General features: G+C 34.1%; 4 protein-coding genes across 4 annotated transcripts; 2 read left to right on the forward strand and 2 right to left on the reverse strand.

Moving 5' to 3' along the window:
• Positions 1-2046: 2046 nt before the first annotated feature.
• On the forward strand, positions 2047-4463 carry LOC131609552 (E3 ubiquitin-protein ligase At1g63170-like). Its single transcript, XM_058881267.1, has 5 exons — positions 2047-2663; positions 3225-3344; positions 3465-3597; positions 3669-3830; positions 3959-4463. The coding sequence occupies exons 1-5, from the start codon at positions 2140-2142 to the stop codon at positions 4124-4126; spliced, it is 1107 nt and encodes a 368-aa protein (XP_058737250.1). The 5' UTR covers positions 2047-2139; the 3' UTR covers positions 4127-4463.
• Positions 4464-4539: 76 nt separating this feature from the next.
• On the reverse strand, positions 4540-5375 carry LOC131609553 (BON1-associated protein 1-like). Its single transcript, XM_058881268.1, has one exon. It carries the CDS (start codon positions 5185-5187, stop codon positions 4678-4680), a length of 510 nt encoding a protein of 169 aa, XP_058737251.1. The 5' UTR covers positions 5188-5375; the 3' UTR covers positions 4540-4677.
• Positions 5376-6887: 1512 nt separating this feature from the next.
• LOC131609550 (pentatricopeptide repeat-containing protein At2g03880, mitochondrial-like) lies at positions 6888-9958 on the forward strand. The gene has a single exon (XM_058881265.1). The coding sequence runs from the start codon at positions 7307-7309 to the stop codon at positions 9740-9742; it is 2436 nt and encodes an 811-aa protein (XP_058737248.1). The 5' UTR covers positions 6888-7306; the 3' UTR covers positions 9743-9958.
• A 542-nt stretch (positions 9959-10500) lies between these two features.
• LOC131609551 (shaggy-related protein kinase alpha-like) lies at positions 10501-14490 on the reverse strand. Its single transcript, XM_058881266.1, has 13 exons — positions 14131-14490; positions 12982-13239; positions 12774-12866; positions 12625-12684; positions 12266-12538; positions 12086-12160; positions 11938-11994; positions 11719-11859; positions 11564-11614; positions 11370-11465; positions 11213-11296; positions 11018-11120; positions 10501-10932 (listed from the first exon to the last, which is right to left on the reverse strand). The coding sequence occupies exons 1-13, from the start codon at positions 14191-14193 to the stop codon at positions 10871-10873; spliced, it is 1416 nt and encodes a 471-aa protein (XP_058737249.1). The 5' UTR covers positions 14194-14490; the 3' UTR covers positions 10501-10870.
• Between the last annotated feature and the right edge of the window lie 1710 nt (positions 14491-16200).

Genomic DNA, 16200 nt, shown 5'->3' on the forward strand with positions numbered 1-16200 from the left:
AATCATAAGTTATTAGTTAATTTACTATTATAATTAATTCATAGTTACAACATTTGCTACGTGTGTGTATTTTTATATACATACATATTATAACAATTCTTGTTTTTAATTAGAAAATATATTCATAGTTACAACATTTGCTACGTGTGTGTATTTTATATACATACATATTATAACAATCCTCGTTTTTAATTAGAAAATGTATAATAATAAATTAACTAATAACTTATGATTTATAATAAATAAAAAATTTTAATGTATAAGTTATATGTTTACAAATTCTGAATGACTCATTTTTAAATAAAAAAGCTTTAAAATTTTAAAAATTGAAAATAATAGTAGTTGATTTTTTTTTTCATTTTTATGTTGACAATATGAAAAAAAAAAGACATTAATTTGTCTTCTTTGGCCACAAATACGTTTTCTTTGTATAATTTCTATAATATATTAAAATTATTCTTATTTTTATTTAATAAATAGATAAAAAATTAAAATTAGCTAATAAAATTAGTGATAGATAATTTTCTCATATATAAATTGTACACCTTAACCCCTATTTTTAGGGAATATTTTTATAAAAAAAGTTATACAATGAAAAAGAAAGTTATATAGTAAATAAAAAACGAAAAATAGAAAAAAGAAAATAAAAAAAAAAAGAAAATTAAAACGGAAATATATTTCTCTCTCCTCTTTAAATGATTTTTTTTTTCAATTGTTGTTAATCATTAGATTAATCTAATGGTTCATAATTGCACATGAGAGTGGGCATGAGAGAAACAATTGGAGATGATCCAATTCCCAATTTTGTTAGACCATCTCCAATGGTACTTTTTTTTATTGGGTTCTCCACATATACCATTAATTTAATAATTAAATATTTAAAAAATTTGTCATGTCATAATAGAGTTGCATTGCAATGCAACAACTAAAAGATTGTAGTACCCAATCAAATCAAGTTATGAGGTAAAGTTGTGGGACCCATATCATATTTTTATTAAAGTTAAAATTAAATAATTTTTTTTAATATGATGTGGCTTAGTGAGTCCCATAAAGAACTCAATGTAAGACCATCTCCAATGGTGCAACCCATTTTTGAGTTCTTTATGGGTCCCACCAGCTATATCATCTCAAAATAATTTATTTAATATTTATTTTATTAGTGTAATTCAAATGAGTCCCACAACTTTACCTCATAAATTAATTTGATTGAGTACCACAATTTTTTACTAGTTACATTGCAATGCAACTCTACTATGACATGACATTTTGATTCAATATTTAATTATTATATTGATGTCTAGTTGAAAAACTCATTGAAAAATACCACCATTAGAGATGCTCTAAATTGCACCATTGGAGATGCTCTTAGTTCAAGTTAGTATAAAGAAAATATTTGTAGATTTACTTTCAAAAAGTTTGTATAAAGATTAAAATTTTATTTATTTTAAATGTAAAAAATGACTTACATTGATTAAATAAAAGTGTTTAATTTTTACATATGTTTAATTTGCGAAGTACTACTACCTTAACATTAAATTATAAACGTTAATTTGTGAGTTTTTTTTCTTTCTAATTTGTAACTAATACTACCTTAGCACACTACTATTTTTTTTTATTATGCACTTTATTATTCTTTCTTTTCATTTCTTTTAACATTTCATCATATTTTATTATATTTTCAAACAATATCACATTATTATTACTATTAAAAGATTTAATATTTATGTTGATATTATAATTATTTCTTATTTTTTAATTAATAATTATTTTAATAATGAAAGTCATTGAATCTTTTCAAATCTTAAAAATTTTAAACATCTATATTATAAATCTTTTCGAAAAGTCTAAAAAATTAATATAATACTACAAAACTAAAAAAAATAATCCCTTAAAATCTCAATAAATACATTATACACCCCCTTAATAATTAAATATTCATATATTTGACCATTTATTAATTATATTAATGTTTTTTATTACTAACTTTCCAAACACACTTTAAAGAAGATACTATAATTAATTGTCAAGTTTTTTCAAAAGAAAACATTTGGTCAACACGGACATTCTTCAACAAAAACAATGTTTCTTCTCTTCATTCCAAACTCCCAAAATTCAATCCTTCAAAATTTGCACTAAAAAATGAACACATCAAACCCAACAGCTTCTCCTCCGCCGTATTCCACCTCCGGCGACACCGAACCCTTCCTTCTCCGCACTCGCCGCTCCCTCAGCCGCACACCACCTCCGCCACTCCGCACCGCCGCTCGTTTCTTCCGTCGAGCTAGCTCAGAGCGCATGATGCTCCGTGAGCCGTCGTTGCGTGTCCGGGAGAGGGCGGCGGCGGAGGTGGAAGAGCGGCAGAGTGAGTGGGCTTACTCGAAGCCGGTGGTGACACTTGACGTGGGGTGGAACTTGTCGTTTTTGGTGGTTAGTGCTGTTGTTTTGTGGGGTAGTAGGAAGGAGGAGGCGTGTGTGCCTCTTAGGGTGTGGATTTTGGGGTACTTGTTGCAGGGATTGGTTCATTCTTTATTTGTTGTTTTGGAATTTAGAAGGAGGAGAAGGAGGAATAACCGTTTTGAAGATGATTCTTCTTCTTGGAGTTTTAGTTCTGAGAGTGGTTCTGATGTTGTTTCTGAGCAGTTTTTGGAGAATCAGGAAAATAGGTACAAACAAACAGCTTTCTCAATTTCAATTTTCTTGTCCTTTTTGTTTTTTTTCATGTATAATTAGTTAGTTTTTATATAAAATTAATTTAATTTATAGAATCTTGTTTTCCTAGGGCAGTTAGAGAATATATGGTAATGTAGGAGGATATTGCTTGACTTCGGTCCTCGGAATGCGCTCCTCTCAAGGTCTCATGATCGAATCTCGTTAGATATTATTCATTCTTGTATTGGGTCAGACCATACCGAGTTTTGCTATGTGGCTTTAAATGAGCCTTCACAGCTAGTGGATAGTGGGATTGGTCCCCTTAGATTAGTCGGTCGCAAGGCTTGATATCAAGATTTCAAAAAAAAGAATTCATTCAATATGTGCATTGCGTTATACTATGATGCAGTTCAAAGTTCATTGCCTACTAAGTTATGTAACTTATGTTTATGATTCAAGTATCTTGTTGTGATTGTGGTTAAGGCTTTGCTATATTTAGCGTTGCTGAAGTATATAGCTCTTTGTTTTTGGCCTTATACAAGTTTATATGAAGTGTATTGTTCATTTAATTTCAGGATTATGAAGTACATAGAGTCAGCAAATACCGTTCTATCATTCGTATGGTGGATTCTTGGGTTCTACTGGGTAACTGCTGGTGGTCAGAGTTTGACAAGGGATTCGCCTCAGCTTTATTGGTTAGTTACAACTTGGAACAATATATATTATCGATAAAATTGTTTGTTTTATGCATTTGTCCCATGTTTCTAACTTGCAATTGTGTAACCACTAACCATCATGCGTGTTGTATTTTGCAGGCTTTGTATCATATTTCTTGCTTTTGACGTTGCGATTGTTGTGATTTGTGTTACTGCTGCATGTCTCATTGGAATCGCTGTTTGCTGTTTTCTTCCATGCATACTTGCTATTTTGTATGCAGTGACTGATCAGGTAACGGTAACACAGATCACAACAATTTTTCAACTTTATCTGACTTAATTTTATATTTAATGTGGAAACAGGAAGGCGCAACCAAGGAAGAGATTGACCTGTTGCCAAAATTTAAGTTCAGAATAGTAAAGGAATTTAAGAAAGAGTGTAATGCCCAAGAATCATCCAGAGGAGTGATGACGGAATGCGACAGTGATTCAGCTTCTGAGCATATTATTGCCTTAGAAGATGCAGTAAGTTCCTATTTATTGATTATGGATTTTCTTTTTATAACATATTTGAACCCGCGCCCCTGCAGTCGGATGTCTATGCATAACTACCAAGTGAACTGGCTTTATGGGACTATCCTTTTATATTGCAGGAATGCTGTATTTGTCTTTCGGCCTATGATGATGGAGCTGAACTTAGAGAACTTCCTTGCAACCACCATTTTCATTGCACATGCATTGACAAATGGCTGCTCATCAATTCTACCTGTCCTCTCTGCAAGTTTAACATTTTGAGCACTGATAACCTCCAAGAAGTTTGAACTACTTACTCGGAGCATTGACAAGGACGACGGCACAGCCCTTTTCCATAACAATTGCAGATGATATACTGATAAAAATTAGAGAAAGAAAAAATAATTTTCATCTCTAACTTGATTAGATAAGGATCACCTTCAATAGTAATCAAATTTCTTGCTCATGATCTCACTTATTGTTTATTACTGTTTCTCCTAAATGACAAAGTTATAAAGTAGAATGAAAATATTAAAATCCCTGTGTATTATTAATGTTAGTCTTGTAAATTCACATGATTGTGTGGTGGTCTATAGAAATGTTTGTATTAGTACAAAAATGTTATGAGGAGTGAAGATTCAAGTATCTGTTTTGTTAAAACAACTGTGGTTCAAAAGTACGCAAATACTGAAAACACAAATAGAGAATACTAGATATCTGACTAAAAAAGTTTGACTAGTATTTCTATTATTCAAAGGTAGGGTTTATAGATTGCATTTTGTGTTTAAATACTGATGTCTTATAACAAACAAAACATCAATCAACATCTGTCTAATAACAAAAAAAATAAAACAACACATTAACAATTTCTTTGATGATTGCTCAACCAAACTGGAAACCCAGTTACAATCTCAGTGGAACCATTGCAATCCACCGGAATTCCGGTCACCGGAAAAGAATATTCCATTGTTTTTACCCTCACTGAAATATTGATAACACCATTTCTCCTAACATTACTGTCCCATAACCTATAACTCAAAAACTGAACTTGATGATCATGCACGTACAAATCAGAAACAGGTATTCTTGCTATTCCAACACTCTTAATATTCCCCCATGATGTTTTGTATTTGACATCAGCTATTATAAACCTTGATTTCAATGGCACTTCTATTACGAGCTTCTCATTCCATGAAACACAGTTTCCACCATCACATTCTTCTGAGTTTTCTTTGGCGGAGTAACAGTTTTCATTGGTTGAACTTGAATCAGACCAAAGAGAAACAAATGCATTTTTCTTTATGGAGTTTTCATTATTCACATGGAGGTTTTCAGCATTTAAAATTGTGATTTCTAGAGTGTGAGACATTGGGATAGTTAGCTCCAAAAAAGTTGAAAACAATTCAAAGTATTTGGGAAATGGAATGGGAAGAAGTGGGGGATATAAATTTGGGTTTGTGAAGGAAATGTGAGGGAAAGAAGAGAGAAAGAAAGAGGTTGTTTCTTTATGTTGATTTAGTTTGTGTTATGGAAAAGTTTGAGAAGAATGAATTAAAGGTAATGGGGCATGGTCCAATTTGTGAAGGAGTATGGAAAATGCATGTGTACATTTTGAAACTGTGGTTAGGGGTTAGAAAAATGAGCTGCAATATCAGTGGCTGTTTGGACTTGTTGGTGGCTGAAGTTACATGGAAATTTCATTTCTGTTGAGACTTTCCAAAGCTTTGTTGGGAAATGGTTGTAAATCTGTTCTGCTGAGTAATTTCCAATTAGAAAGAACTTTAAATCATAAATTTGAAAAATCAAATTAACCGGCAGTTTTTGGGACTCTCAAAATATAGCTGCCACATGATTAATTGGATGATTCTAACTTAAAAGGCTTGTCATAGATGAGGAAAGAGAAAAGAAAACCAAAAGTCTAGCACTCAAAGCTGAAACAATCCGACTGTGGTAGTAACATGTTTCTCATAACAAAGAACTTCAAAAAATTCCTAAGGCATGAGAAGAAACAAAGAGAGGAACAAGAAAATAATGGAGAGAAATCCCCATTCATTTTAACATGTTATTTATGTGGAAAGAAATGATGTGGCCAAATTATCCTTTAGTTAAAAAAGTCAAATCAAAAGAAATCTAAAAAATCTCAAAGGGCAAGAAAGTTTATGTTGCATGGGAAGATAGTGATATGGAATCCTCAAATAAAGAGGAAGAAGCCAATATCTTATGACAAATCATCAAGATGATGAGGTAACATTTTATTTTTCTTATCATGATCTTTTTCGCACTTGTAAGAAACTAACAAAAGAAACAAGCGAACTGGAATAAATTGTCTCTATATTCATGAATACCTCTCTTAAACTTAAAAATAATAACCTTGAGAAAGAAACAGTAGAGATGAGATATCACTACTTGAATGAGCTTGTGAGTGAAGAAAAATTAAAGTTGGGATATTGCAAAAGTGAAGATCAAGTGCCCGATTTTCTAACCACAGAAGTAATAATTGAAGTATTCAAGAGGTTGAAGAAACACTTGTATATAGAAGACTTGAATTAAGGTGGTGTGTTATGAAAAGTGTAATTCAAGTTAGTGTAACCGATTACAGAATGAAATGTATAATTGTTTACCACCCCTTCAGTAGCAGTTAAAAGCAAACGGAAGCATCATGTAATCGATTACCACCCATTCTGTAGCAATTAGAAGTGAACAGAAACATCATGTAATCGATTATCACCCCTTCAATTTTCAATTAATTACATCAAATATGTAATTGATTTCGAAAAGTTTATTTTTTCATTAGTTGGTTAGCTACATTGATGTATTGATGTGTTGTTGTATATAAACCCAATGTTGGATTATTAATAAATAAGAACAATTATGTTCACCATAATTCTCTCTAATTTTCTCACTCTCTCTATTATTCATTGGTTTATCATTTTCATCTTCTGATTGGATTTTCCCCTAATAGATGCTTTACAATGTCTTTCCCATGAAATTTTTATTTTCTCTCTTTCCTTTACTTTACATTGACTCAACTTACCTTAACAAAGATTATTAAAAAAAAACTTACCTTAACAAACCACATTGATGTGAAGCTAAGCCTTAGAGCTTCTAATAAGTATCCAAACACTATTAAAATGACATTACATTCATTGCTAAGATGACTTGGATATCAATAAATAACGCATACTACACGCAGCTAAACTCCCCTTACGAAAGCAACAACACGAGTATGAAATACTTGATGCAGAAACTGAGGTTTTTTCAGCACATGGTATTGCCTTGAAGCTCAACGTTTGTTTATCGCAGCAACGTAGCATTATTATAACCTTGTCCTCATTGTAATAAAACAATAAAGATAGTGTGAGGAAGCAGAACTGATTTTATGTGTTTCTTAAACCGAGGCATAAATATTTGTTCAATGCTTCTACTGATGCACTTTTTTGCCGTCTCTGAATGCAAGCACCAATGAAAGAACGGTGCTGTGAGTCGTTATGCATAAGCTGGGCTCCAAAGTTCTGGTCTTTTCTCACGACCGATGCAACCCATTCAACCTTAGGTCGTTTCTCCATTGTATACACACAGCCGTTGCGGCCTCTTATCAATCTATCTACCATTCCAACCAGCTCCTTAATGGGCTGTCAAAATCCGGTCAAGTTGACGATGCACGGAAACTGTTTGACAAAATGCCTCAAAAGGATGAATATTCTTGGAACACCATGGTATCTGGCTATGTTAATGTGGGAAGATTAGTTGAAGCTAGAGAGCTTTTTGATGGGTTTTCATATAGGAGTTCCATCACATGGTCCTCTCTTATATCCGGGCATTGTAAGTTCGGGTGTAAAGCTGAGGTTTTTAATTTGTTTAGGTCAATGAGGTTGGAAGGTCATAAACCTACTCAGTTCACTTTAGGAAGTGTTCTCAGGGTGTGTTCATCGTTGGGTTTGATCCAAACGGGGGAAATGATTCATGGGTATGTTGTAAAGAATGGATTTGAATCTAATGTGTTTGTTGTTACTGGACTTGTTGACATGTATGCGAAATGCAAGTGTATTTTAGAAGCTGAGTTTCTTTTCAAGGGGTTGGGATTTGATAGGAAAAATCATGTCCTGTGGACTGCTATGGTTACTGGATATGCTCAAAATGGTGATGGCCGTAAGGCGGTTGAGTTTTTTCGTTACATGCACGCGCAAGGGGTTGAGTGCAATCAGTATACCTTTCCTACTATATTGACAGCATGTTCTTCTGTTTCGGCTCTTTGTTTTGGTGAACAGGTGCATGTTTGCATTATAAGAAGTGGTTTTGGATGCAATGTTTATGTTCAAAGTGCATTGGTTGATATGTATGCGAAATGTGGAGATTTAAACGGTGCAAGGACAGTGTTAGAAACTATGGAAGATGACGACATTGTTTCGTGGAACTCCTTGATTGTTGGGTGTGTAAGACATGGGTTTGAACAGGAAGCTCTACTCTTGTTCAAAAATATGCATGGAAGAAATATGAAGATTGATGATTATACATTCCCGTCAATCCTGAATTGTTGCGTAGTAGGTAGTATAGATCCGAGATCTGTTCACGATTTGATAATCAAAACTGGATTTGAGAATTATAAACTTGTTAGCAATGCTCTTGTTGACATGTATGCCAAAACTAGGGACATGATTTGTGCGTACACAGTGTTCGAAAACATGTTTGAGAAAGATGTCATCTCATGGACCTCCCTTGTCACTGGTTATGCACAAAATGGCTCCCATGAAGAATCATTGAAGATTTTTTGTGACATGAGAGTCGCAGGGGTAAATCCAGACCAATTTATTGTTGCAAGTATTTTGAGTGCATGTGCAGAACTTACTCTTCTAGAATTCGGTAAACAAGTGCATTCAGATTTCATTAAATCAGGCCTTTGGTCATCACGGTCAGTGGATAATTCTCTCGTAGCCATGTATGCAAAATGTGGATGCCTAGATGACGCCGATACCATTTTTGTTTCAATGGAAGTTAAAGATGTAATTACATGGACAGCTCTTATAGTTGGTTATGCACAAAATGGTAAGGGAAGAGACTCCTTAAGATTTTACGATGCCATGGTTTCAAGTGACACGAAACCAGATTTTATCACATTTATAGGATTATTGTTTGCTTGTAGCCATGCTGGTCTTGTGGATGAAGGTCGCAGATACTTTCAACAGATGAACAAGGTTTATGGAATAAAACCTGGTCCTGAACACTATGCCTGCATGATTGACCTTTTCGGACGGTCAGGAAAACTAGATGAGGCAAAAGAATTACTTGATCAAATGGATGTGAAACCAGATGCAACTGTATGGAAATCACTCCTTGCTGCATGTAGAGTGCATGGAAATTTAGAGCTGGGAGAAAGGGCAGCTACAAATCTTTTCGAGCTGGAACCTGACAATGCTATGCCTTATGTTATGCTGTCCAACATGTATTCTGCTGCTCATAAATGGGACAATGCAGCGAAAATTCGAAAATTAATGAAATCAAAAGGAATAGTAAAGGAGCCTGGATGCAGTTGGTTAGAGATAAACAGCAGGGTGCATAACTTCATTTCTGATGATAGAGGACATCCAAGGGAGGCTGAAATTTATTCCAAGATCGACGAAATTATGGTAAGAATTAAGGAAGCCGGTTCTGTACCAGATATGAATTTTTCTTTGCATGACATGGATAAAGAGGGAAAGGAAGTTGGTCTTGCTTATCACAGTGAGAAACTGGCTGTTGCTTTTGGATTATTAGCTGCTCCACCAAGTGCACCAATCAGGATATTTAAGAATCTTCGAGTTTGTGGAGATTGTCATTCTGCTATGAAATATATATCAAAAGTTTTCACTAGGCATATAATCTTGAGGGATTCCAATTGTTTTCATCATTTTAGAGAAGGAGAATGTTCTTGTGGGGATTATTGGTAGGAATTTTTTTCTTAAAAACTTCCATACCAGCAGTGTCCTCTAGTTTCATGACGAATTAATCCACGTGACATTTCAAGCTTTAGGGACTTGAATATACAAAATTTGATGTTTCTGTTGTACTATCAAGGATAAATTATTTTTTTTAATGTCATTTATACATAGAGAGATTCACATTTTTCTAGAAAACTATGAACTTGTGTTTGATGCATAAATTGTTTAGGGATGTAGGAGGATGCAAGACTACATTTTTTTTAATTGAAATTGTACATTATGAGCTGCAAATTGGTAACTTTCGAGTTTAGATCAATAATAGTTTGTTTCTTAAAATACTGCATTAGTGAGAGATTTAGCCGAAAAATTTGAGGGGGGTGCCCAAGAATGTTTCTTTATACTGAGTAGCTTGCTGATGCTATTGACAGAGAATGTCATCTTAACTATGAAAACGACATTCTGGTTACCAAAAACTGTGATTTTCATTCTTACAATAGAATGTATTATCTGAACAATTATGTAACGGTCGCCATTTATGGTATGAAGTGGTGGTTGAAAATTACTTGCAAATCACTCTATTATTCTCGGGTGGCTCAAGAATTACTGGAAAATGATCCATTCTCAATAAGTAATATCCACTGAGAGTGTTACGAAAAGACACACTTACAAGTCATCAAATTTATATAGATTTAGTTCTTCTAGAACTGTAATTTAACATGATTTAGAAGTTAGCAGAACCAAGAGAGAAGCTTGTGGAAAACTTTAAAAAAAAAAAAAAAAGACTAATTTGATTGATGATTCCACATAGTCCACTTTGAGGAACAAACAAGCTGGAACTATATGAAGCATGATTAAAAGAATTGTATGAACTCATTATCTTATAAAAAAATTGAGGCATACATCAATCATAAACTACTTAAAAAATGGAAGTAATACTTTTAGCAGGCACTCTCCTACATCATCCATGTGATTGTCATCTGCAGGTCCTTGATAAAGAGGTTGCGCGTGTTTTGAGGTTCAAATGAGTTGTATAGTCACGATTTGCGGGTTGGACAGCAGAGACCTAGCGAAGCTAGCATTGCTGGCCTGGTTATCTATTCATCCAAAAACCAATTTACAATGCCGGAGCAAAAAAAATCAACTCCTTGCATGCTCAGGAATGAGACGCCGACGCAACTCATCGGGTGCGCCTGCCAACTCTGCGACATTTTTTATTTATATATGTTTAGTTTATCACGCAAAATTTCAATGGATCAATCATGTTTAGTTTATCACCATGTTTACCTTGAGCTGTGAAATCAAACAAAGGGGGAAGTTCTTGCCCATTCGGTAAGCGTACATTTGGGTCCCGAAGATCGTCAAAGAAGGAATGTGCACATGCATCCAACTGTAAACAAAATATAATCATCACTTCTGTGACTGAATAAACAATAGAGCTACAAAAGGTGTCATTTTATTAAACTAAAATAAATTTCTTACAGCAGTGCAACGTAGATTTGGCGAATACTGAAGCATCCTCGATACAAGATCCACTGCTTCAGATGGCATACTTTTGTGAAAGATCTGCATATTACACAAGTATTAATATTTTATCAATTATAAATCAGAGGAAATTAGGGAGTAAAGAGCTACTAACCTTGTGCCATGGGTGAGCTTTAATCTGAGGAAATTTGAATTCAGTGTAATTTGGATTCATGCACTTTATTTCTTCTCTGGTTGGTGTCCCCAAAATCTGTAGAACATAATTATGATTGACGATCAAAAAACAAACAGAAAGCAATTTTCAAGAAGAAGCCAATAAAGCAAAGAGACAAAGACAGAAAAATTTACCTTAATGATCTCTACCAACTGATCAACCCCACTCTCTCCAGGAAACAATGGCTGCAAATAACATAACTTAGTCAATATAAGAATCAATCTAACGTGTCATATTCTAAAGTTGATTGCTTACAAATGATATTAACACAGGCTCGACAAATTCTCACCTGTCCTAGAAGAAGCTCAGCCAAAACACAGCCAGCAGACCAAACATCAATAGCAGTTGTGTATTCGGTTGCGCCAAATATAAGCTCAGGAGCTCTATAATACCGCGAGCATATGTATGATATGTTGGGTTCACCAGGCATCTAAAAGATCAATAATATCAGGAGGTCATGCACATACAATTTTCAAATTGATAAAGAGGAAAGAAAAATGAAACTTACCAACATTTTCGCACTCCCAAAATCACATATCTTTAACTGATGACTCGTAGGATTAACCTGTGTAGCAATCACAACACAATTAGCATTTCGTAATATATAAAATATAATTCCAAACAAGAAAACTTGAAAGATAAAAAGGAATTCATACCAATAGATTTTGAGGTTTGATGTCACGATGACAGACTCCAACGACGTGGTGCATATAATTTAAACCACGGCATATCTGCAAAAGAGTTTTTACCATGATCAATCAATAACAGCACAAAAGTAACAAGGCCAGAGAAAATGACTGGAACCCTAATAATTATCGACTAAATTTCAAGATTACCTGATAAGTATATAGTTGGACATAGAGTATAGGCATGTGTTGGTGCATCCTGACATAGTGCTTTGAAACTCTGTAGACAGTTTCGGGTACATACTCCAACACTAAGTTAAGGTACACCTCTTCTTTTTCAGCCGTTGAGTAGAAACAATGCTTTAGTTTAAGAACATTAGTATGTTCAAGCATTCGCATAACTTGGAGTTCCCTATTTTTATATCTCTTGTCTTGTAAGACTTTCTTAATCGCAACGGCTTCTCCAGTTTCAACGCACTTAGCCTACAGTTTTTTCAAGGCACCGGGGATAAGCAAAGAGAGTAATTACACAATTCCAAAAGAAGCACTGTTAAAGGGAATAGAAATACCTGATAAACAACACCAAAAGAGCCGGTACCAACTACGCGTTCTGCCATGTATGAGATTGTCTGAGCGAAGCAAAAATGGAGTTATTAAATGTACAATAATGCAAGAGTATAGAGTGGAATAGAAATTAAGGAAATGATCAGAAAAATACCCGCTTTGGCTGTCCATCTCGACCACCGATAGACGTTGTAATAATTTGACCGGTTTCTGTTCCATTTCCGTTCACAATAGTTGCCTCCATGTCCTGTAAGCAGAAAATCAATTACCAAGCTCAATGATCGATTGCTTTCCAAAAGAGCCTCGAATCATGAATATAGAAACATCACAAGAACATAGAAAAAATGAATGACAATAAATACCTTTTCTTTGTTGGTTTTACTTTTGTCATCTTTAATTTTCATTTCATGTAATTCTTTTGGTAGCTGATCAACACCCGACTTCTCGGTTTTTGAGGCAGCAGAAACAGTAGTATTACATTTACTAGATGCATCTTCTTGTGTCGCATCTACATACTTATCCTGATTATTTCCACCTCCCTCAACACGATTTGTTTCCTCGTTTTCTTTTCCTTCGAACCCTTGATCAAACTTGGCTCTTTTTGTGGTAGAATCTCCACCCTGAAAACAAACAATTAGAACTTAACTAACACACATCTAGTAAATTCAGGCATGCGAGATAAGAAAACCATGTCTCAAGTACATAAAATTTCCTATCTTTTCCACTTAATTCAGTTAACCATATTTAGTTCTAGTCATAATTAAACTAGGTGCGCAATCACAAATCATGTTAAGAGTCCAAAATTGGAAAATATATGGCCTAAACAAGTGCTTAATAGTGGGAGCAATCCTTCAAGTCGGTCTTATACATAGGCTCAACCACATTTCTTAAGAAGATATCAAAAGTCTGGTTAAAGATATGTTGGGCCACCTGCTATCAGATTTCCGCTCATGTCCAATCCATCAGAAAAATTTATGACTCGGACAATCCTCACCCTACAAGCCGGTTTTGTAGGGTTGACTTAGGCCCAACAATGTTTCTTAACAAATCACAACCAACATATTAACAAAAAACAAACAAGCAAAAGCTAACATACATTATCCAATCACATGTTTCTTGATCTTTCTTATCTTATTTTGGCAAGGCTACACTTTCAACAACACAATCATGTAAATCACACAAAAACACATTAGCTTAGAAAATCAGAAAATGAGTCAATCTATATGGCACAGAACATAGATTTGTGAGATCATAAAATGTTTTGAATAAAAAGCATCCACATCTCAAAAACAAAACAACAAAAAGAGGTCACAAAAACACAAGCATCAAGACCAAAGGAAAAATCACTTAAGAAACATCAACAAATAGATGCAAAAGCAGAAAAGAAAAACCCAAGATCCAAATTAAGTAATTATTTAAATAAATAATAACAACCATAACAACAAAAATGTAACATCTTTGAAAAATGATAAAAACAAAAACTTTTTGAGAGGATGAGATGTTAAACTTACAGGATCTGATGAAATAGAGGTTCTGCCAGAAGCAATGCTCTTCAACCTTCTCATCATATTCATAGTTCTTAATTCCAACCCAAACAACCCAACTCAAATCAACCCACTCAAAACACCCACAAATCAAACCCCAATTTTTTCTCAACAAAAGAGAGAAACACAAATAAAAAGAGAGAGAGAAAAAAGCTTTTTCTCTCTCTCTCTTCCTCTTCCTTCTACCTGATTCAGTTCCTGCAAACAACAACAACAAAAAATGGAACAGAAGAAGAGAAGAAGAGAAGAGAAAAATGGAAATGAAATGAAAACAAACAGCAACAGAAAACACAAATCTAATGAACCCTTTTTTTCTCTCTCTATCTAAAAAATGTGTGACAGGTGTTTGTTGGAATTTGAACGGTCAAACATAAATCCATCAATTCCAATCATTCTAAGCTTCAAAGTTTGTACCTCAGTCAAAGGAAAGATATTGACCGTTGATTAGAATGGACGGTCAAGATGTTATACTAGTTTTCAAAGCTTGTTGTTAAGATAGAGATGTGAGATATAAACGGAATATTCGAGGGTGTTAAATTAATGTTATTAAGATTAAGAGGATGAATCATATTCATATGCGATATTTTAGGATAATGGATAACGTAGAAACGTTTAATACTTTACGTGAAAATGAAACAATAACCAATGGTGCTAGATAGAGTTTAGGTTAATCTTCAAGGTTTCAATTTTCATTTCATTCTAATTATATTTAATGTCGTCCACAATTGAAATTTGAATAGAATCGTAGCTTTAATAATCTTGACCGTATTAAATATTCCAACATTGATTAACTTTTTTTTAAATTTCGGATTCAAACATAAATTCAACACAATTACAGGTGGAAAACGATGGGCAAGAGAAAATTTTCATTTTGTCAGATTATTTTGATACGACTTAAGATTTTAAACTTGCAATATGTAATCGGTTCGTCCCCTATTTTCTTTAGGCACAAACATTTGATAAATTTTTACTCTCTCCATTCTCTTCTATAAATAAATTTTGACTTATAGGTTCACTTAATAAATAATATATTTAGACTGTATATAGATCAGATACATCAAATATTCAATGAACTTAAAAGTCAAAATTTACTTATAAAAGAAAACAGATGGAGTATATTTTTAGACTTAATAGGTGTAGTAGGGTCTGCAGGCTCGCCTTGTCCCGACCTCATTTTTGTTGCGGGACAAACAAAGATTTTAGGTGTGCAATCTCAATTATGTATGTCCTACTCCGTCCTATTTCTTTACGAGTTTTTGTGTGACATGACTAAAAAGGGATGACATGTTTGTTTTGTCACCGCTTATTTTACTCAAAAAAGAAAGATATTCATTGAATCATTTTCGCAAAAATAGTAGTCACCCTAGAGTTAGGTTTGGAAAGTCTTATACTAGTTTTGTGATGGATAGCTAGTTGGGTCAATCTATGGGCCAAAATATGTTGGTCTCTACTAACAAACCCCCCTTGTCAAAGTAAGCTAGGGTTTTTCTAATGTAATGAATTCGATAACATATGTGCGTTCAATCTTTTTCCTCAACATTGTCGTCTTCCTTTGTTTCAACTCTATCAATAATAGTCTTGCAATCAGTGTGAACCATTATCCTCTTCAAGCCCATAATTCGAGCCACCTGGAGAGCGTCGATTATCGTCTGATTCTCAGCCGCAAGAGGGTTATTATACCATTTTTTATTCCAAGTTATTTATGTGAAAATCTCCCTTTTGTTACTAAAAATGAACGCTAGTAAATTCCAATCCCCATTGATGGTGGTATTAGCATTAATGTGAATGATAAAGCTATATTTTTCCTCTCTCGACCACTTCTTCCACTCTAGCGCCTTGTGCTGGTGCTTTTCATTACGTAGATGCATTTGCTCTGGCTCTGCTTAGCATTGTGATTCTGCTTAATGTTCTTGTTGTTTGTTTTACAAGTATTACTACTATTTTCACCACTTCCTTGCTTAAGGTCACCCCTAACCTTACCTCCATGGCTGAGCTTTGAGGGTTTGCTCTTGCCACTATTCCAATTAGCTTGCTTAG

The sequence above is a fragment of the Vicia villosa genome, linkage group LG6, assembly GCF_029867415.1.
Source record: "Vicia villosa cultivar HV-30 ecotype Madison, WI linkage group LG6, Vvil1.0, whole genome shotgun sequence".
Classification (NCBI taxonomy): domain Eukaryota; kingdom Viridiplantae; phylum Streptophyta; class Magnoliopsida; order Fabales; family Fabaceae; genus Vicia; species Vicia villosa.